At 36.8% G+C, this 23,045-nt stretch overlaps 1 protein-coding gene across 7 annotated transcripts in view; it reads left to right on the top strand.

The window, feature by feature from the left end:
- Positions 1-23,045, top strand: part of SCML2 (Scm polycomb group protein like 2) — a 99,339-nt gene that overhangs the window by 66,576 nt on the left and 9,718 nt on the right. For 5 of the 7 annotated variants that reach the window (XM_027054509.2, XM_027054511.2, XM_053202123.1 and 2 more), the window contains 5 exons: positions 6,590-6,670; positions 10,668-10,876; positions 15,934-16,054; positions 18,469-18,672; positions 19,411-19,593. In XM_027054509.2, coding sequence (XP_026910310.1) covers positions 6,590-6,670; positions 10,668-10,876; positions 15,934-16,054; positions 18,469-18,672; positions 19,411-19,593 — 798 coding nt within the window. The remainder of the gene's footprint in view (positions 1-6,589; positions 6,671-10,667; positions 10,877-15,933; positions 16,055-18,468; positions 18,673-19,410; positions 19,594-23,045) is intronic. The other 2 variants (XM_053202124.1, XM_027054514.2) reach the window with 2 other exon arrangements.

Below are 23,045 nucleotides of genomic sequence, written 5' to 3'. Positions count from 1 at the left end.
CTCTCTCTCTCTCTCTCTTTCTCTCCACCCCGCCCCCCGAAATGGCTAGGTTTATCTTTGTGAGGGCATTTTATAATCTTTATGACAAAATTGGAATTGTACAACATTTAGAAAACAAAGCGATAGGGTAAAATCTAAAAATCGCTTGTATTCTTGCCTGTATTCTTGCCAGTATTCTTGCCATCCTCTAATATTTTGATATATAAACCTTAGGATATTTTAATTAAAAAATCAGAAATATTAATTAATTGCCAGTAGTCATTGAGACCAGCTGCGGATGTCTTTAGAAGCATGTGTTGTATTCTGTTCCATGTATACAGAACTGTATTGGTTTGGTCCCATCTACTTAAGTATTCTTGCTTTGTTATTATAATAATTAATAGACATAAAATGTGTTTGGATTATAAATGTTTCATTTTGAGAAAATACATAAGAAAATTTAGAGTACAGAAGGTTCTCCTCTAATATTTGATGCATTTTTCCCTTAAGGGTTTATTTAGCCAAGAGAATTTAAAAAAAGGAAAGCCCCTAAATACTGGATTATTAAGGGCATGTTGATAATTTGTTTTTAGCACCACTTTAGATATTTTTATCTGTGGTTTACACAGAAGCTCCCTCAAATTTGAACCTTCAGAAATGTTTAACCCAACTATTTAATTCTGCATTTGAGTTTGTTAAGATTATAGAAGAAAATATTTTAATTGTCTTTTCATTGCTTACCTCACTAGTTTCAAACAGTACCCACTTTAAGCAAGGAGCATGGGCTTTTGGGTGAGACAGTCCTGAATGTGAATCCCGTTCCTACCACTATGAGACTAGCTGTGTGATACTGGATTAGATGTTACTTAATGCACTAAGCCTCTGTTTTCTCCTCCTCCTCCTCCTCCTCCTCCTCCTCCTCCTTCTTCCTCTTCTTCCTCTTCTTCCTCTTCTTCTGTTTTTGATGCAGGGCTCAAACTCATGGTTCTAGAGATCATGACCTGAGCCAAAGTCAGATGCTTAACCAACTGAGCCACCCAGGTGCCCCAAGCCTCTATTTCTTTATATGTAAAATGGGGATAATAATACTTGCTTTACAAAATTATAGAAACAAATTTTAATAATGTATGCAAAATATTTGACCCATTCGAAGTATACAGATTTCTTTCTTTTTTCCCCCAGTGTTGTGTTTTATTATTTATTTATTTATTTATTTTTCAACGTTTATTTATTTTTGGGACAGAGAGAGACAGAGCATGAACGGGGGAGGGGCAGAGAGAGAGGGAGACACAGAATCGGAAACAGGCTCCAGGCTCTGAGCCATCAGCCCAGAGCCTGACGCGGGGCTTGAACTCATGGACCGCGAGATCGTGACCTGGCTGAAGTCGGACGCTTAACCGACTATGCCACCCAGGCGCCCCAAGTGTTGTGTTTTAAAATGAGGTGCGATTCACATAATATAAAATTAACTATTTCAAAATGCACAATTTAGAGTCACTTAGTACGTTCATAATGTTGTACAACTACCACCTTTATCTAGTTTGGAAATATTTTCATCACCTTAAAAGAAAACCCTGTACCCACTAAGCATTTGCTTCCTATTCTCTCCTCCCTCTTGCCCCTGTGACCACTAATCTGTATTCTGTTGCTATAGATTTACTTATTCTAGATATTTCATATAAATTGAATCATATAGTATGTGATTTTGTGTCTGGCTTCTTTCACTTAGTGTAATGTTTTCAAGGTTCATTCATGCCATTTCAGCTACCAATACTTCATTCCTTTTTATGGATGAATAATATTCCATTGTATGCATGTGTAACACATTGGTTATCCATTTATCCATTGATGTACATTTGAGCTGTTTCTACCTTTTGGCTACTGTGAATAGTGCTGCTATGAATATCCCTGTACATGTTCTTATTAGAGTCCCTGTTTTCATTTATTTTGGGTATATACCTAGGAATGGAATTGTTGGTTCAAATGTTACTTCTGTGTTAACTTTATCTGCTACTGCCAAACTGTTTGCCGCAGGAGCTGCACCACTTTACATTCCCATCAGCAATGTATGGGGGTTACTGTTTTTCTTTTTAATAGCCATCTTAGTAGGTGTAAAGTGGTACCAAATTGTGATTTTGATTTGCAGTCCTTCCTTCATTTTTGAATGGAGTGTATTCTTAGAAGTTAATTTTTTTTTTAACACATTGTCAAAGGTTATCTTTTATTTGGTTTGAGACAAGGTGTTTTCCTTTAAACAGACAAACAAAAAATTAAACATTCACTCCATATATCTTGGATTACAATGCCATGGGTTTGGGCATTTTGGGGTTACCATAACAGCAGCACCTTAGAAACTGGGTGAGAGGAAACACTACAGATAAGAGATTTTATTTCCTCCTTTCTTAGAAGTTGATTTTTAAGTTGGTTGATTGGTATTTGAAGTTTTTTTTTTTTCATACAGTGTTATATTAGTTTCAGGTGTACAAAATAGTGATTCAACAATTCTATACATTACTCAGTGCTCACCACGATAAGTGAACTCTTAATTCCCTTCATATATTTCACCCATCCAGCCATCCATCTCCCCTCTGGTAACCACCAGTTTGTTCTCTGTAGTTAAGAGTCTGTTTTTTGGTTTGTCTCTTTTTTTTTCTTTTTTTAAATGATTTTTTTTAAGTTTATTTATTTATTTTGAGACAGAGAGAGAGAGATGCAGGAGGGGCAGAGAGAAAGATGGAGATAGAATTCCAAGCAGGCTCTGCAGTGTCAGCTCAGAAACCTGTGCAGGGCTCAAACTCACTTCCTGTGAGATCATGACCTGAGCTGAAATCAAGAGTCAGATGCTTTAACTGACTGAGCCACCTAGGCGCCCTGTCTCTTTTTTTTTCTTTGTTTTGTTTCTTAAATTCCACATGAGTTAAATCCTATGGTCTTTATCTTTCTCTGACTGACTTATTTCTGTTAGCATTGTATTCTCTAGATCCATCCATGTTGTTGCAGATGGCAAGCTTTCTTTTTTTATGGCTTAGTAACATTCCAATGTATGTATGTGTATATACATACACACACACACACACACACCCACACACCACATCATCTTTATCCATTCATCTGTCATTGGGCACTTGAGTTGCTTCCATAATTTGGCTATTACAAATAATGCTGCAGTAAACATAGAGGTGCATATATCTTTTTAAATTAGTGTTTTTATATTTTTTGGGTAAATACCCAGTAGTGGAATTATTGGATCCTATTGTAATTCTCTTTTTAATTGTTTGAGGAACCTTCATACTGTCTTCCACAGTGGCTGCACCAGTTTGTATTCCCACCAACAGTGCAAAAACGGTTCCTTTTTCTCCATATCCTCCCCTGCACTTGTCTCTTGCGCTTTTGATTTTAGTCATTCTGACAGGTGTGAGGTGATATCTCACTGTGGTTTTGATTTGCATTTCCTTGATGGATGAGTGGTATTGAGCATCTTTTTATGTGTTTGTTGGTCATCTGTGTGTCTTCTTTTGAGAAATGCCTGTTCATATCTTCTGCCCATTTTAAATTATTTGTTTTTGGGGTTATTGATTTGTATAAGATCTTTATATATTTTGGATACTAAACCCTTATCAGATCTGTCATTTACATGTATCTTCCCCCATTCAGTAGGTTGCCTTTTTGTTTTGTTGGTGGTTTCCTTTGCTGTGTAGAAGCTTTTTATTTTGGTATAGTTGCAGTAGTTTATTTTTGCTTTTGTTTCCCTTGCCTCAGGAGACAAATGTAGAAAAGTGTTGCTATGGCCAATGTCAGACAAAATTACTGCCTGTTCTCCTCTAGGATTTTTATGGTTTCAGATCTCACATTTAGATCTTTAACCCGTTTTGAGTTTATTTTTGTGTGTGGTGGAAGAAAGTGGTATAATTTCATTCTTTTGCATGTAGCTGTCCAGTTTTCTCAGTGCCATTTGTAGAAGAGACCGTCTTTTTCCCATTGCATACCCTTGCCTCCTTTGTTGAAGATCAATTGACCACATAATTGTGGATATATTTCTGGGCTCTCTCTTTTGTCCCATTGATGTATGTGTTGTTTTTTTGTGCCAGTACCATACTGTTTTGATTGCAACAGCTTTGTAGTATATCTTGAAATCTGGGATTGAAATACCTTAAATTCTGTTCTTTTTCAAAATTACTTTGGCTGTTTGGGGTCTTTTGGGGTTCCATACAAATTTTAGGGTAATTCAGTTTTGTGAAAAATGCTGTTGGTATTTTGATAGGGATTGCTTTGAATCTATGTATTGTTTTGAGTAATATGGACATTTTAACAATATTGGTTCTCCCAATCCATGAACATGGAATATCTTTCCATTTGTGACATCTTCCATTTCTTTCATCGGTATTTTATAGCTTCTAGAGTACAGGTCTTTCACCTCCTTGGTTAACTTTATTCCTAAGTATTTTATTATTTTTGGTGCAATTGTAAGTGGGATTGTTCTCTTAATTTTTCTTTTTGCTACTTCATTATTAGTGTATAGAAATACAGTGGATTTCTGTCTATTGATTTTGTATCCTGTGACTTTACTGAATTCATTTATTAGTTCTAGTAGTTTCTTGGAGTTTTTAGGGTTTCTATATATAATATCATGTCATCTGGAGATAGTGAAAGCTTTATTTCTTCCTTACCAGTTTGGATGCCTTTTATTTCTTTTTGTTGTGTGATTGCTGTGGCTAGGACTTCCAGTACTATGTTGAATAAAAGTGGTGAGAGTAGACATCCTTGTCTTACTCCTGACCTTAGGGGAAAAACTCAGTTTTTCATCATTGCATATAATGTTAGTGGTGGGTTTTTCATATATGGCCCTTATTATTGAGTTGAAGTATGTACCCTCTGTAACCTTCTTTGTTGAGGTGAAGCATTTTTTTCCCAGCAAACTGTGAAATGTTGTTATTAAACCATGGTGGCCTATTTGATGCATAAGCTACCCAACTTGTTTCTATGGGAATATAAGACCAGAGACAAAACTTGGATGTTAAACATTTATTCATTTAACAAACATTTCTTGGATGCCTGTTATGTGGCAAGCCCTCAACCACATGTTGGAGGTATAATAATGGTTTGAACTTACATAGTTCCTTCTTCTAAAGGAATTCACAGTGTAGTGGGACAGGTAGATATCTAAGAAAAGATAAGATGCTGTAATAGCTGTGCTGCTAGAGATAAATGCAGTCTGTGAAGTTTATTAGCATGAAGTCCTATGGTTTGCCTCGGAGCTTAGTGCTGGAATTTTGCAGTGCTCGTGATTGAGCTCGTCATTGACATGAGAGGGAAGGCCTTTCCTGGATCAGCTTCTGCAAGGCAGTAAGGGTCAGAATATTTGGGGACCTGAAACATGATTATGACTGAATCTATAAGGATAGTTGGAGAATAGAGGATATGAGATTGTGAAGATATGTAGAGGGCCTTGGACACCAGGCCAAAGACTTTAGATTTTAGCATATGGGTAATGTGGCATCACTGAAGATTTTCTTTTCAATGTTTGTTTATTTTTGAGAGAGAGAGAGACAGACAGACAGAGCATGAGCGGGGGAGGGCCAGAGAGAGAGGGAGACACAGAATCTGAAGCAGGCTCCAGGCTCTGAGCTGTCATCACAGAGCCCTATGGAGGGCTCGAACCCATGGAACTATGAGATTATGACTGGAACTGAAGTCAGAGGCTTAACTGACTGAGCCACCCAGGTGCCCCAGCATCACTGAAGATTTTTAAGAGGAAAAGTGACATATAGTTTGTATTTTAGAAAGATCATGATTATGTGCTATCAAATATGGATTGTAAAGGTTAGCCAGGAATGCTAGTAAAGAGGCTAGTGCTATAGCTTATGTGAGAAGTCATTTCATGGGCATAAAGAAGAACACAACTAGGAAGTACTTCAGGTAGGCTTGGTTTCACACGTCGATGGTGGAAGAGTACAAAGATGTCTTCAAGATTTCTGATTACTGATAATTGAGTGTAAAAGGTAATGTCATTCAAGATAAGCGTAATGAATTTGGTTTTGGACATGTTGAGTGAGAGATGCCTATATATAAGATTATTGAGTTGGCTATTGAAAACACAGCTTTGGAACTTGAGAGAGGCCTATGATGGGTAGGGGGTGGCTTACGAATGCTTAAGCGGGCAGAAGAACATGAGAGCAAGCAATTTGGTGATCATTATATGTAGGCAGTAGCTGAAATCAAGGGAGTGAACTACAAGCACTCAAAACTGAGGTGGGGATAGGGGGAAGGTGACTAATCCTGGGAACACCACAGGAAACATGACAGAGGTATAAGAAGGACCAGGAGGGAGTGGCTGTGTGAAATCCAATAACGAATTTAAAAAAGAAGACATCATCAAAAGTGTTTAGTGCTATTAGGAGGTTGTGGGTTACCTTAGCATTCAAAGCTTCCCTAAAAAGAGGTGTCTAAAAGTGTAATTGCAGAGGGTTGAAAAATAAGAAAATGGCAGTGGTAGTGAACATGGGCTAGTCTTTTAAGAAGTTTGGTCATGAAAGGAAGGAGGAAAGGGATCAGAATGTCGGTAAATAGGAGATCCTTATTTGGATGAAACTTTTTTTCTTGCATTTGTTAGGCATTGACAACAAGGTTTCCCTGATATCCCATCCATTGATAGAAGAGGGCCAGGAGCACCCTCAGGCCCTGGAAAGAGAAGGTGAGAATCAAGGCAGGGCTGCTGCTGATGGTAATGCTGCTGCTGCTGCTGCTGCTGCTGCTGCTGCTGCTGCTGCTGCTGCTGCAGCTGCTATTAACAGTTAACATTTATTGAAATATGTACCATGTGCCACATGCTGAATTTAAATAATTGTCCCAAGACCTCATAATTATTATGTGGTAAATCTGGATTTGAACCTAATTAATCTAGAACCAGTGTCTCTCCCTAGATAATGAGAAGCAGGGAAGGGAATAGGTTATTATGACCAGTTGGTACAGGAGTCCCATGCCCAGCTGATCTCTACTCTGCTTCTTCTGAGAAAATTCATAGTCCTCACCTGGCTTCTGGGTTCCAAATATCTGCTGTGGTATTAGGAACATGCTTCCTTGTTTTCCTTTCCACTAGTAACTACCCCCTGTGGTTTTCTTTAAGAGTTTTTCTTAGCTTGGGGTGCCTGTGTGGTTTATTCGGTTAGGCTTCTGACTCTTGGGTTCAACTCAGGTCATGATCTCATGGTTCATGAGTTCAAGCCCTGCATCAGGCTTTGCGATGGCAGTGCTGAGCCTGCTTTGGATTCTCTCTTTCCCTCTTTTTCAGCCTCTCCTCCACTTGTGCTCTTTCTCAAAATATAAATACATAAATTTAATATTTTTTTAAGTTTATTTTTGAGAGAGAGAGAGCAAGTGCAGGAGTACGAGCAGGGGAGAGGGAGAGAGAATCCCAAGCAGGCTCCGTGCTGTCAGCACACAGCCCCATGGGGGCTCGGTCCCACAAACCATGAGATCATGACCTGAGCCGTGGCCAAGAGTCAGAGGCCCAACCCACTGAGCCACGCAGGTGCCCCTAAATAAATAAATTTTAAAGAAATTTAAAAAAGAGTTTTTCTTAGCTAATTTGAAGGTTTCTTTCTTTTTTTTTTTTTAAGTTTATTTATTTATTTTGAGAGAGAGAGAGAGAGTACACACAGGAGGGGCAGAGAGAGGACGAGAGAGAATCCCAAGCAGGCCACTATCAGTGCAGAGCCTGATGTGGGGTTTGAACTCAGGAACTGCGAGATCATAACCCGAGCCAAAACCAAGAGTCGATCGCTTAACTGACTGAGCCACCCAGGCACCCCTTATTTGAGGCTTTCTAAAATGAGTTTTTTATTGCTGAAGATAAGGAAATATACATTTAAAAGACTCTCGGGGCACCAGGTGGCTCAGTCAGTTAAGCGTCCATCTTTGGCTCGGGTTATGATCTCACAGTTGGTGAGTTCAAACCCCTGCACTGGGCTCTCTGCTGTCAGTGCAGAGCCTGCTTCAGATCCTCTATCCCCTTCTCTCTGCCCCTCCCCATGTTGTGCACATGTTCTCCCTCAAAAAAATAAAACATTAAAAAAATAAGTAAAAATAATAAAAGACACTTAGCATGCTAATGGGAAGGGAAAGTTACTCTTATATGACAAGAACAGTCCTTGGGTATTCAAAAGGCTAATTTCAGAGGAAAAACAGACTCTGGCTGTTATCAAATGTTTAGTTTCTCAAGCAGGGTTTCGCTTCTGGAATGGCATGGGTGGCTTTCTCTGGTACAGGTTGGGAGAAGAGAGAGGAGAAATGGGGCAGAATCTGAAACACCAGTCAAGGGAGCTGGTGCTTTGGTATGGGATGGCAGCAGGAGTGAATGAAGGAAGATCAGGGGGTTTCCCCTTTGCTCTTACTGCTGCCCATGACCAGTTTGTGGCAATGTGAGATCGTTCTATGAGTCAGGGAGCAAAATTCCAGATAGAGGCATTGGGTGCCTCAAGTGAGCTTTTGTGACTATCAGGCCTGAAGGTTGGATAGTGATAGTGTAAGTGTAGCCATCTCTATTGCTATGTCTATGTTTTACAAAGTTGAGGCTTATATTGTTTCTTTGGGTTTATAGTTAGCAGTATGAAGGATTTTTTTTAATGTTTATTTTTGAGAGAGAGAGAGAGAGAGAGAGAGGGGGGGGAGGGGCAGAGAGAGAGGGAGACACAGAATCCAAAGCAGGCTCCAGGATCTGAGCTGTCAGCACAGAGCCTGATGTGGGGCCCGAACCCACAGGCTGTGAGACCATGACCTGAGCCGGAGTCGGACACTTAACTGACTGAGCCACCCAGGTACCCCATAAGTTTTTCTTTTTAATGTTTTATTTATTTTTGAGAGAGCACGTGAGTGGAGGAGGGACAGAGAGGGTAGGGGGGGACAGATCTGAAGCGGACTCTGCTGACAGCAGCGAGCTCGATGAAGGGCTCGAACTCATGGAAGATCATGACGTGAGCCGAAGTTGGACGCTCAACTAACTCAGCCCCCTGGGCACCCCTTGAAAGATTTTAGTATAAATGATAGTTTAGTTGTACATGCAGTTTTAAGAATAAGGAAGATGACTTGGAAAGAATTGCTAAATCTGAAAAAGGTTCCAAAGTCAAATGTTTCCAATGACAGATGTTTTCTTTTTGACTTAGTTTTGGTTTTTCCAGACCATATCTTGCTTTTCTGTTTTTGGCTGTTCAGAATTTGACTTTGTTTATTACTTGCCTCAAATTCAAGGTATCTGTTTTTACAGTAATTTCTGCTCTTCTTGTCATATGGCTGTGTAATACACTATTCAGTTTATTTGAGGAGAAGGAAATCATGTATCATTGATCTACTTAAGGAGATACGAATTTTATGGATACACAACTACACTCACAGGATACACAAACTGTATGACTGGGGCCATATCTATTTCTTCTGAATCTCCTAAATTGCCTAGACTGGTAAAAAGTATACATTTAGTATTGAGTAAATAAATGGTGGATGGAAAATCTGGAGAACACTAAGCAACCATACCTCTTAAGTCTTTTTAGATCAAAAGCAAGATACATATTAATTCAAATCTCTAATCCATTTTAGTTTCTGTTCCAGTCAGCCATGTGTAAGCTAAACCAGCACATGTGGAACAGTAGCTGGAAATAGGGGGTTGCTGTTCATTTCTAAGTGTATTTCTTCTTCTGTGGTAATTATGTGTGCAGCTGTCTTCACAATTCAGAGAAGGCAAGCACTATCTTTCAATAATAAAGTGTCTTCATGGGTCAGCAGAAATGTATATTTAATGAGTACTGTTTGGAAATAAATATTAAACAAGGTTAAATTCCCAGGCATGAAAAGTTTTACCAGTGTGTTTTTGTCTGTACTTACTTGTTAATGTTTTCTCTTTGTAAGTATGCCTCCACACCTGTTTTTTTTTTTTAAAAACCTAAGACTCCTTCTTAGAGAGCACCTCCTGACTCTCTAGTAAAATAGCACGTAGGAATTCACAAAGTTGTCTTTTGCCCCCCACCATTCCCTTTTTTTAAAACTTGTGCACTTTGACTCAGGGGAGTGAATTTAATAGCCTTTTTTTGTTTGAGGGCAGAAAGCAAGGTAGCATATTAGAAAAAGCATGCACTTAGGAGACCAAACTCTCTTAGCCAAATGGGTGATCTTGGCTGAGTTACCTCACCTCGCAGAGCCGAAGTTTCCTCATGTATAAAGTGGGGAAATGGTACCAACCTCAGGAATTTTGGGTGGATTAAATGGGATAATGCATATTGAAGTGCCTAGCCTGTAATGGGTAGCCAGTAAATATTGGCATCTCTCTCCTTTCTTCTGTTCCCCTTGTTGCAGGCTTTCAGGCCTCCTCTTGACTTTATTTACTTCCTCTGATGGTTTCCCAAAATTTACTAATTTTTTCTGCATTTCCACAATTCACTAACTTCTCATCTCCTGGACATTTTTCTTACCTGAAGTTCTCTGTTATATCTGAAGATAAGCTGAAGAACCAGTACATTTGGTTAGGTATTCATATAAAAATTTTATTAAAGATGGTTAGTATACCTTTCTATATTGTACATACTTTTTTCAAAAAGGTTTTTGTTCACTTTGTGGCTAGTATGAACACACGGTTTTAGGACTATATATAGTTTGTGTGTGTGTGTTAATTTTATTTTTGTGCTGTGCTTTTCCCCCCTCAGTGCCCATTACAAAGAGTATAGCAAAAACACAGTCTTCTCTTCCCAAAGCGGCCCCACATTCAATGCCGTCTCCACAGAAAACTGCTATAATATTACCAACGCAGCAGATCAGGAAATCAAGTCGGATTAAAACACCTCTCCATACTTCAGCCCCCAAAAAGGGAAATTCTGCCAAAAATACCACACCAAGGAAAAAAGCCCCCAAAAAGGTTAGTTGTATCTCTTCCTGATTTGTTGTACTCTGGTTATTTATTATAACATACAGTTTAGGATCATACTAACAGTATGATGAGGCCTTTTAGGAATATACTGTGCAAAGAGCATACATAAGGCTTTTTAAAGCCCACATAGCCATCAAGATTGGTATTTGTTTCTGAGTGTTTATTTATTTTGAGAGAGATACTAGTGTGTGTGCACATGTGGGAAGGGCAGAGAGGAAGGGAGGGAGAATCCCAAGCAGGCTCCACAGTGTCAGCACAGAGCCCACTTGTGGGGCCCGGATCCCATGAACCATGAGACCATGAACTGAACCAAAGTCAAGAGTCGGCTGCTCAACCAGCTGAGCCACCCAGGTGCCCCTGGTATTTCTTTTCTTGGGTAAACTTAAAACTTTGAATAATGTTTGACTTTTTCAGAACCACATTGAAAATACTGTGTGGGTATATTTACGTTCAGGCCAGTTTATTTAAAACTCAGTATACTTTAAATTTTTTTTTTTAACATTTATTCATTTTTGAGAGACAGAGACAGAATGCGAGCAGGGGGAGGAGCAGAGAGAGAAGGAGACACACAATCTGAAATAGGCTCCAGGCTCTGAGCTGTCAGCACAGAGCCTGTTGCCGGGCTTGAGCTTTGTGACTGCGAGATCATGACCTGAGCTGAGGTCGGATGCTTAACCAACTGAGCCATCCAGGTGCCCCAAAACTCAGCATACTTTAAAAGTGAGGTGAATTTTACTATACATAAATTATACCTCAATAAAGCAGATGGAAGGTGGAATCAGAATGATGAATTCAATGATGCTAGAGTCACATACCACCTAAGTGATTCCTGCAAAGAAAACAACTTTAAAACCTGGAAATAATAGGAAAAAAAACTAGCTACTTGAAGATACTGGACAGTGAATGGAAGCAGACACACTGTGGTTCAGGAGAGTACACACAGGAGATAGGAGTGTTACACAAAATTCTATATCCAGCAAAAATATTCTTCAGGAGTGAAGGTGAACTAAAGATATTTTTAGATAAAAACATCCTTAGAGAATTCATCACTGGCAGACAAGCACTACAAGAAATGCTGAAGGAAATTTATCTCTGAGTGAATGCAAATGACTTTGTGTTTTGCTTTTTTCCTCTTAATTTCTCTCTGTCTCTTTCTTTTAATGTTTTATGTTACTTTTGAGAGAAAGAGAGAGAGAGAGATACAGAGTGTGAGCAGGAGAGGGGCAGAAGGAGAGGGAGACACAGAATCTGAAGCAGTCTAGTCTCTAGGCGCTGAGCTGTCAGCACAGAGCCCAATGCGGGGCTCAAACTCATGAATGGTGAGATCATGACCTGAGCCAAAGTCGGATGCTTAACCAAGTGAGCCACCCAGGTGCCCCCCTCTTAATTTCTTTATAATAATGTGACTAAAGCAATAATCATAATATGGTCTTACGGGGTAATGTAATACATATAGCATGATAGAATACATCATTATATAACATCAATACATAACATGAGGTAATACATGTAATACTTAGTATAAAGGCTTTGAGTGGAGGATACAGATTTATATCATTGCAAGGTTTCAACATTTTATGTTAAGTAGTACAATGTTAAATATGTAGATTATACATTATAATCCCCAGGGCATATTGTAAAAATACAAATGCAGAGAAGTATAGCTAAAAAGCCAATAGGAGAACTAAAATGAAATTCTAAGGAATATTCAAGTAACTAAAAAAAAAAAAAAAAGAGGGATAGAGGAATAAAACACAAAGGAGACAAATAGAAAAGAAATAATAAAGGGTATACTAAGACCCAAACATATTAATAATTATTTTAAAAGTTAGTGGACTCGGGGCACCTGGGTGGCTCACTTGGCTAAGCATCCTATTCATGATCTCTGTTTCCTGAGTTTGCTACACTGTCAGTGCAGAGTCTGCTGGAGGCTCTCTTTCTGTGCCCCTGCCCCAACACATGTGCACTTGCTCTTTCTCTCTCTCTCACAAATAAACTTAAAAAAAAAAGTGGAGTAAACTTTCCATTTAAAAGACAGATTATAAAAATGGATTTTAAAAAGACCCAAATGTATCTGGTCTACAAGTGATACACTTTTAATATAAAAACATAGAATCTTCCTAGATGGATTAGAACTAAAATAGCAGTATTACTTAAACATTTCTGAGTTTAGCCATCTGAATATGAATATATATATATATATATGTATGTGTATATATATATGTATGTATGTATACATATGTATATAACATTTGTTTTGTTTTATCTAATGTTTGTTTGCAGTATGGAGCAAAATGACAATACCATTTTGATTTTAAAATTCTTAAATTGGGGTGTCTGGGTAGCTCAAGTCAGTTGAGTGTCTGACTCTTAATTTCCACTCAGGTCATGATCTCATGGTTTGTGAGTTCGAGACTTGCATCAAGCTCTTGCTTACAGTGTGGAGCCTGCTTGGGATTCTCTCTCCCTCTCTCTCTGCCTGCCTCTCTCTCTCTCTCTTTCAAAATAAATAAAAACTTTAAAATAAAATGCTTAAAAGAATACTGGTATTTTTATTTCAAAAAGCATTCAGAATTTTTAAATAAAAATTAAAAGTCAATAAATGTGAATATATTTCAAATATAAAATCATCAACATTGAAAAAACCAAATAAGCAGGTTATTCTAATGTAAATCATTAGCAGATTAAATTTTTAAAATTCAAAATAAATTGCATAGGGGCGCCTGGGTGGCTCAGTCGGTTAAGCGTCTGACTTCAGCTCAGGTCATTGATCTCATAGTTTGTGAGTTCGAGCCCCGTGTCTGGCTCTGTGCTGGCAGCTTGGAGCCTGGAGCCTGCTTTGGATTCTGTGTCTCCCTCTCTCTCTGCCCCTCCCCCACTCACACTCTGTCTCTCTCTCTCTCTCTCTCAAAAATAAATAAACATTAAAAAGAATTTTTTTAAATTGCATAAAATTAAGGAAAGTTACGATATTTAAAGGGAAATAATTTTTTTTAATTAAGTAGGTTCCACACTCAACATAGGGCACAAACTCAGGACCCCAAGATCAAGAGTCACACGACTGTCAGCCAGGCACCCCCAGAAATAATATTTTATTTTAAATGCTTTTTAAAAATTAAAATTATCAAGGGTGTCATTGATGCATATTTTTAATGTGTATTTTCCAGCTGTTGAAAAAAGTCTTTGTGATTAGTTGGTATAATGATGAAGATAAAACTACATGAAGTTTCTCTTTATGCCTTTATTTTCAAATAATTTTAGTTCTAATTTGACAATTTTGAAAAGGTGTTTTTGAAAATACTGTTTATAAGATGGTGGGGTCGGGTGAGGGATAGATTGATAGATTTTATATATTTTTTTGATAATCTATTTTTTGTTTCAAAGGAAGAATTTTATTAAAAAATTTTTTAAGCTTATTTATTTATTTTGAGATAGAGAGAGGGAGGGAGTGCTATCACTTGGGCAGGGGAGAGGGGGAGAGACAATCCCAAGCAGCCTCTGCACTGTCAGCACAGAGCCTGACACAGGACTTAATCTAACGAACCATGAGATCATTACCTGAGCCAAAGTCAAGAGTGTCCACACTTAACTGATTGAGCCACCCAGATGGCCCTCAGAGTAAGAATTTTAATTCACTATCTTCTCTGTCTTTATTATTTCATCATGAAAAGATGAAGATTCTCATGTGGTTACCTATATCTCTGTTTCAGTACTGTCATGCCATAGTTTAACTATTTAGGAAACCTTTGAACTAGAGTATGAATTATTCTTTACTTTGTCCACTCTCCACACATACCCCCTCTTTAAGGATTCTAGTGGTATAGAAGCACATTTTTCAAATAAATGTACCTTTATTTAATATAAATAGCTAATGCAAGCATACTATATCTTGGTATGTCTTAAGACATAGGATTTAGATTTCAGATTTTTAAAATACTGTAAGAACAATAATATATCAACACAGTAATTATAGTTCAGTACTTAAAAATAATATGATTTACTGGAATACAGAGAACCCCAATGACAGTCATTAATTTAAACAAATAAGGAAAATCCAACAATATTGAATGTTATCCTATTTTATCCTCCTTTATCCCTGCTTTTAAAATATCCTCTATTAGGGGCACCTGGGTGGCTCGGTTAGTTAAGCATCTGACTTCAGCTCCGGTCAGATCTCTTGGTTCCTGAGTCAGAGCCCCATGCTGGGCTCTGTGCTGACAGCTTGGAGCCTGGAGCCTGCTTCAGATTCTGTGTCTCCTTCTCTCTCTGCCCCTCCCCCACCTGTGCTCTGTCTCTCTCTGTCTCTCAAAAATAAACATTAAAAAATAAAAATATCCTCTATTATTACCTTTTCTAGGTATAAGAGCTCCTTCTCTGACATTGGAGAGCCATGTTTGAAGGTAGCTCCAAGAAAACTCCAAGAGTTGATACATAATAAACAAAATGCGAGTGATATTTAACAATGTCCAGAAGGCGTTTGGTTTTTACCAAATATAATAGACATAATTTTATATGGACTTTAGCAAGCCACTTATAATTTTTTAAAAATTATCACATATAATATGGAGAAATGCAGGCTAGATACAGTAAAAACCAGATAAGTGACTGCTTTGTAAAGACAAACTCTGTCCTCTGCTTTGTTGAGGTCCCCTACCCCATTTGATGTATTGCTGGATTAGATTTACAGGCTTTTCTTTAGCGGTGTGAAAAAAAAATAGTTGTACAGGGAACCTCAGAAAATAAAACAAGTTTTATAGAGTGAACTATTTTGGCTAAGGCGTGACCAGTTGGAGGAGGGATAACCCTGGGAATTCCAGCCTGTTGGTCTCTTCCTCTCCTACCTGACCAGCTCATGGGCCCTTCTGAGAGCACAGTTTGGAAAGTACTGTAGCTTGTGACACACACAGGGGTTTCCAACCCCAAGGGCTTCAGACAGCTGATCATTTGTGAACCAGTGAGGCTGATAATTTTTGACCTCTGTCTTTAGGAATTTTTAAAAATGTGTAATGTATACTTGTGCTCTTTTTTTTTTTTTTTTTTTACAGGAAAAATATTTTCCTGTTTTGTGTTCTACATCTTCAGCTTCTATAAATTCCCTGATCAGAGATCGTCGTGCTTATAATAGGGATGCCACTCCTGGAACATCTAAAATAGTGATGTCTACAGGTAAATTAGTATTTTTTAGAGAGTATAAAATTACTAATCTTTTACTCTGTGTTATTTTAGTGTCTTTGAAGTCTGAGGACTAAAATAAGAGGAGAACAAGATGCTGATAATCACATTTTTGAAGCATTTTTCATATTAAAGTATTTTTAAATTCTGGTTATTCATTTTGATGTTAAGGAAAAACTGTTTACACAAATCAGTTGAAAATTAAGTACTCTTAAAGTATTTTATCCATCTTAGTAAGATTTACAAAATTTACATTGTTGTCAGATCTGTTTTTGTCTTCCCTTATTTCATGATGTCTTTTTGTCTTGTGTGTAATTTTAAAGCTACCTCAAATCTTTTTAAAATGCCTTTTAAGGGGCGCCTGGGTGGCTCAGTCGGTTAAGCGGCCGACTTCGTCTCAGGTCATGATCTCGCGGTCCATGAGTTCGAGCCCCGCGTCGGGCTCTGTGCTGACAGCTCAGAGCCTGGAGCCTGTTTCAGATTCTGTGTCTCCCTCTCTCTGACCCTCCCCTGTTCATGCTCTGCCTCTCTCTGTCTCAAAAATAAATAAACATTAAAAAAAATAAAATGCCTTTTAAAATCTTGACAGATCCTTGCCTGTCAAGGGGCATGATGACTTTAAATTATTCTCTGTTATGTGAAGAGTATGAAATGACACAGACCTAGATTGAACAATCCCCCTTTTATTTGTCATCTCTTGTACATTTTCTTGTTCCCTTCCTTTTTTTAAAAGCATGTACTATTGCTTTTTCTCCTTGATCTTTATCTCCCTTATACTTTTCTCTTCTGTTGATTTTTCTCCCAATTTTACTTTCCTCACTAAAAAGAGATTACTTTTTGAAGTAGAAAAGATCACCTAAAGATTATTGTAACATACTCAGTTTATTATTTCCGATTTTTAGGCCATTAGCAGGAAAGACTAAATGAGTATAATGCAAAGGAGATAAAACATTGAAATCTTTGTTTAGCTTCACTTGTGTTCAGTAGGGTTTTGTCCATGGCTTAAGATTTTTTAATGTTTATTTATTTTTGAGAGAGAGTGTGCGTGTGCGCACGGGTGGGGGAGGGGCAGAGGGAGAGAGAGGGAGGGAGGGAGACACAGAATCCGAAGTAGGCTCCAGGCTCTGAGTGACAGCAGAGAGCCCAACATGGGGCTCGAACTCCCCAACCGTGAGATCATGACCTGAGCTGAGGTCAGGACACTTAACCAACTGAGCCACTGAGGTGCCCCACCATGGGTTAAGTTTTTAATAGCTGTTTCATTTCTGTGATAAGAGTCCATCCTTCCTCTGGCTGTTGCCACAAAGTTGAATTATCATATATTTCAAAATAGTGAAAGTGAGATTAATGGGTTTTTATTGTACTGAATATAGACTATATATAAAATTGGGCAGTATAAATTAAATGATGAATGAAAATAATGTGCTTCTTGATTTAGGGGGACAGTATATTTTGTGTTTGGTAATAATACAACCTCATATTGTTACATTGTATGTTGATTTAGATTTGATTCCCAGGGAAGAACTGTTATGGAAACGTGACATTTGCATGATTATAGATGATTTGTTTCTCATTCATATGCTTGGAGCGCCTGGGTGGCTCAGTAGGTTAAGCCTCCGACTTTTGATTTTGGCTCAGGTCATGATCTCACAGTCTGTGAGATCAAGCCCTGTGTTGGGCTTTGTGCAGACAGAACGGAGTCTGCTTGGGATTCTGTCTCTCCCCCTCTGCCCCACCTCCACTCGTACTCTGTTTCTCTCTCAAAATAAATAAATAAACATTTAAAAAATATAAATCATAAGCTTTTATTATACTAAGGAAAGGATTTAATTTTGGATTTTCTTCAGTGAACCTTGGCATATATATAAAGACCATTTTTATTTTCCTTAAGTTAATGAAAAAAATTGCTCTAGGTCATTAGAACTTACTGTGTGGCATGTATCTTAAATTATTTGGGTTACTTTAGAAAATATAATGAAGGTGCGGTGTTGGTGATTTAAAATAACCAGTCTAAGAAGGAGTTGTGACCAATTTTGAAAGAAAATTCTTACACTGTGTGTACAGTTGGAAGGTGAAAATATTTATCTTCATACCATTTTATGTGATGTGGAAATGTGTAAAGAATTGTTTTATGATGCTACTAAACTTGGATAGTTTTTATTATAAGTTTAGGCAGAATTCTAGAAAATTGAATAAGCATTTGGATTATTTCTTTCTAGATTGAATATCTTTATACAAATGTGAAAAGACGTTTACATATGTATTTTTAGGTAGCAGAAATGGTCATTGATACTAACTATATTTGGGTTCTCTTTGAAGTGTGGTTAGTGGGATATAGTAACTACGTAGTGTTTATGTTGCTTTTAACCAGTCTGTTTGTTATTTTTGTATACACCTGTTTCCTCAAGTCTGTGTCTATGTAAACAAACATGGAAACTCTGGTCCTCACCTGGATCAGAAGAAAATCCAGCAACTGCCTGACCACTTTGGTCCAGGCCCAGTGAATGTGGTGCTCCGGAGGACTGTGCAGGCCTGTGTGGATTGTGCCTTTCAAAGCAAGACTGTTTTTGGATTTCTTAAGCCAGATCATCGTGGAGGAGAAGTGATAACTGGTATGCTCATCTAATCCTTTATTCAGCTTTTCTTCCAGATTTGATTTTAGGTTTTGAGAAGGCAAAGATTTTATAATATACAGATTATTTTATAATACTTATAGTCTATGAGCTATTTATAATATTGGCATGCTTATATTGAGATAATAGAATATTTATATATTTATATAATTATATGTCTATAGACTTTTAACTCTGGTTTGAAAAGTTTAACTTTATGTTCAAAATAGACAAGTAATGTCAGAGTCATACTGTAAATTGAGGTAAAAGTTTTTTTTATATGCTGTATTAAGTTCACTGTAGACAAAATAACTTGGTTGATAATATATTTTAATGTTTTTAGAAAACAGATTGATCTATAAGAGGCTCTAAATGAAAATGTGATTCAAGAAAGCTTAGGAGATAAGATACAGCTGGCTTTCATGATTGTCTGATCAGATACTATATTTATACCCACAGAATGCTTGGAATAGCAGGAAGTGTTATTATACATCATTGGGTTGCTGCTGCTGATGCTGTTCTTGTTTGCCTTATGAATATTTTTAAATGAGAATGCTTTTACCAATACAGGCTCTTATGTTTTAATGAGAGGAACTTTATAATTTAAGATTATTCTTTTGTAAATTACAAAAACCACAAATTACATTTATAATACATTCCCTAAATTGATGGCTTTTTTTCGTTGTTGTAGTTTTCATCTTTCTATGATGTAACTGACATCTCTTTTCCCCCCGATAGCCTCCTTTGATGGGGAGACTCATTCTGTCCAGCTCCCTCCAGTGAATAGTGCATCATTTGCCCTTCGCTTTCTTGAGACCTTGTGCCACAGCCTGCAGTGTGATAACCTTTTGAGTAGCCAGCCCTTTAGCTCTTACAGAGGTAATACTCAGAGTCCTACAGAGCTTGATAAAAGTGTACCAGGTGAGAGAAAATGTAAAATTTTATACTGTGCTTCTATATTTCTATGACATTTTATAATTAACTTGAGAATCTTGTATCATTCAGGTTTTCCTTGTGTCCTCCTCAAAGTAGCCACAATGAACTAGACATATATAATATATAGTTGTTTTTGTTCATTCGAAACAAGAAAATAAATTCTTATATTCATAATGAACTTGAGAATCAAAACCTGAAAAGTATCCCATGGTTTGATTTGCGTTTCCCTAATGGCTGACGTTGTTTGCATCTTTTCATGTGCTTACTGGCGATTTGTGATCTTTGGAGAAATGTCTATTTAAATCCTTTGTCTATTTTTAATTGGGTTCCTTGTTTTTTTATTGCACAGAAATAAAATATATTTGTTCCTGGTATATATCATATTGTAGTTGTTATATATAAAGAGTCTTTATATATTCTGGATATAAGTTCCTATCAGAAATATGCTTTGCACATATTTTCTTCCATTCTGTAGATTGTCCTTTGACTTTCTTGATGGTGTCCTTTGAAGCACAAAACTTTGTAATTTCAACGAAGTCCATTTTATCTATTTTTTCTTTTGTTTCTTGTACTTTTGGTGTCATACCTAAGAAAATACTCCTTAGTAAAAGTTCACAAAGATTTACCTCTGTATTTTCTCCTAAGAATTTTATAGATTTAGCTGTGTATTTAGATTATTGATCTATTTTGAATTAATTTTTCTATATATAGTGAGGTAGGGGGTCCAATTTCATGCTTTCACATTTGGATATCTAGTTGTCCCAGCACCATTTGTTAAAAGACTACTCTTTCCCTATTGACTTGTCTTTGCACCCTTGTCAAAATGTATGGATTTATTTCTGGACTTTGTATTTTATTGATCTGTATGTCAATCCTCATGGCAGTACCACACTATCTTGGTTACCATAGCTTTTTGTAGTAAGTTTTGAGATTGGGAAGTATGAGTTTTCCAACTTTGTTCTCCTTTTTCAAAATCGTTTGGGCAAGTCTGGGTTTCCTTATGAATTTTAAGATCAGCTTGTCAATTTCTGCAAAGAAGCCAGCTGGAATTTTAATAGAGAGTGTGTTGAATCTGTAGATCATTTTAGGGATTATTGCCCTGTAATAATACTGAGTCTCCTAGTTCATGAACATGGGATGTCTATTTATTTAGGTCTCACTTAATTTATTTCAACAGTATTTTGTAGTTTTCAGAAAGGACATCTGGCACTTCTTTTGATAAATTCATCCTGAAACATTTTATTCTTCTTAACATTATTGTAAGTGGAATTATTTCCTTAATTTTGGGATTGTTCATTGCAAGTGTATAGAGATACAATTGATTTTTTTATTATTAATCTTGTATTCTGTGGTCTTGCTGAATTTATTTGTTCTCATTGGAGTTTTTGTATGTGTGAATTTCTTAGGATTTTCTTAAAGTGTATTTTGTCTGATATTAGTATAGCCACTCCAGTTTTAAGTACTGTTTGTATGGTATATTTTTTCTCAGTCTTTTTCTATGAACTTATTTGTGTATTTGAATTTAAAGTCTGTCTTTTGTATTTAAGTATGTAATTAGAACATTTCTTTTAATCCATTCTGCTAATCTGATTTTTTTTTTTTTACTGGAGTATTTTCTTACGCACAGTTAATAAAATTACTAGTAAGGTAGGATTTATTTATTTTTTATTCATTCATTCATAAGGTAGGATTTACATCTACAATTTTGTTACTTGTTTTCTGTATATCTTAGGTTTCTTTTGGTCTTTTCTTCCATTACTTTCTTTTTATTGTTTGTTTGAAATAGATGGTTTCTTGTATACCATCTTAATTCCCTTGTTCCTTTTACTAAATTTATTGAGTTCTTTTTTTTTTTTTTTTTCTTTTCTGTCCAGGAGTTATCTTCTTAGTAGTTGCCTTGGGGATCACAATTAACATCTTAATTTAAAACAGTCTAGTTTGGATTAATACCAACTTAATTTTAATATTATGCAAAAACTTTGTTCCACTACAGCTCTATTTCCTGCCCCCTTCTTTGTTCTTTTATTGCCAAATTATATTTTATACATTATAAGCCCCCAAATACAATTTTTTAATTGTTTTTTCATTTTTTTTATTACCATGTTTTTTATTTTTTAAAGTAAGCTCTCTGCCCAATGTGGGGCTTGCACTCATGACCCTGCGATCAAGAGTTGCATGCTCTACTTTCTGAGCTAGCCAGGTGCCCCTAGTTGTTTTTTTAAAGGAAGAAGGAGAAGAAAAGAGTTACAAACACAAATAAATTTACTGGTACTCTTTGTTTTTTTATGTGGATTTGAGTTGCTGTCGAATGTCATTTCATAAGCTGTTTAAGTGAGGAATCTTCTCACTTGTGAGCTGTTTAAAAACGTGAGGAATTTCTTATTTCTCCTTCATTTTTTAAAGGTTAGTTTTGCTGGATGTCAAATTCTTAGTTGACTGTCTTTTTGTCAATTTGAATGTCATCCCACTTCCTGGTAGCCTCTGTAGTTCCTGATGAAAAGGCAGTTGTTAATCTTATCAAGGAGCTCTTTTACATGAAGACTTGCTTTTCTCTTGCTGATTTCAAGATTCTCTTTGTTTTTTGCTTTTGATTAGTTTGTCTGTTTTTTTTTTACGTGTGGATATCTTTGAATTTTTCCTGGTTGGAGGTTGTTGAGGTTTTTGGATATTCGGGTCAATGTTTTTCATCAAATTTGGGAAACAGCCATTATTTTTTCAAATGTTCTTTCTGTCCTCTTCTCTCTGTCACCTCTCCTTCTGAAACTCTCTCATTATGTGTGTTTTGGTGTCCTTGATGGTATCCCATAGGTCTCTGGGGTCTGTTCATTTTTCCTCATTCTTTTTTCTTTCTGTTCCTTAGACTGTATAATTTCATTTGACATTTCTTTAAATCTGCTGGTTCTTTCTTGTGTTAGTTCAAAGCTGCTGTTGAGCCCATCTAGTGAATTTTTCATTTCATCTATACTACTTTTCAAGTCCTAAATTTCAATATCCTTCTTTTTTGTAATTTTTATATTGATTGTCCCTATTTGGTGAGATATTGTTCTCATATTGTCCTTTAGTTCTTTAGATATTATTATTATTATTATTATTACTATTATTATTATTATTAGTTCTTTGAACATAAATAGAATCGCTGATTTAAAGTCCTTGTCTACTAAGTCCAGTATCTGGGCTTCCTCAGAGACAGTTTCTACTGACATATTTTCCCCTCTTTGTATGGGCCATACTTTTCTGTTTCTCTGCATGTCTCCTAATTTTTTAGTTGAAAACTGGGCATTTAAAAATAGGGTAAAGCAATAACTCTGAAAATCAGCTTTTCTCCCCTTCCCTAGGGTTTGTTGTTGCTGGTGCTGTTTGTATAGTGACTTTCCTGGACTAACTTAATGACTTCCTGCGCTCATTTGTTATATGTGGTCACTGAAGTCTGCTCATTT

The sequence above is a fragment of the Acinonyx jubatus genome, chromosome X, assembly GCF_027475565.1.
Source record: "Acinonyx jubatus isolate Ajub_Pintada_27869175 chromosome X, VMU_Ajub_asm_v1.0, whole genome shotgun sequence".
Taxonomy (NCBI): Eukaryota; Metazoa; Chordata; class Mammalia; order Carnivora; family Felidae; genus Acinonyx; species Acinonyx jubatus.
Note: the sequence above shows the minus strand (reverse complement) of the source record. Positions and strands in the feature narration are given on the sequence as shown.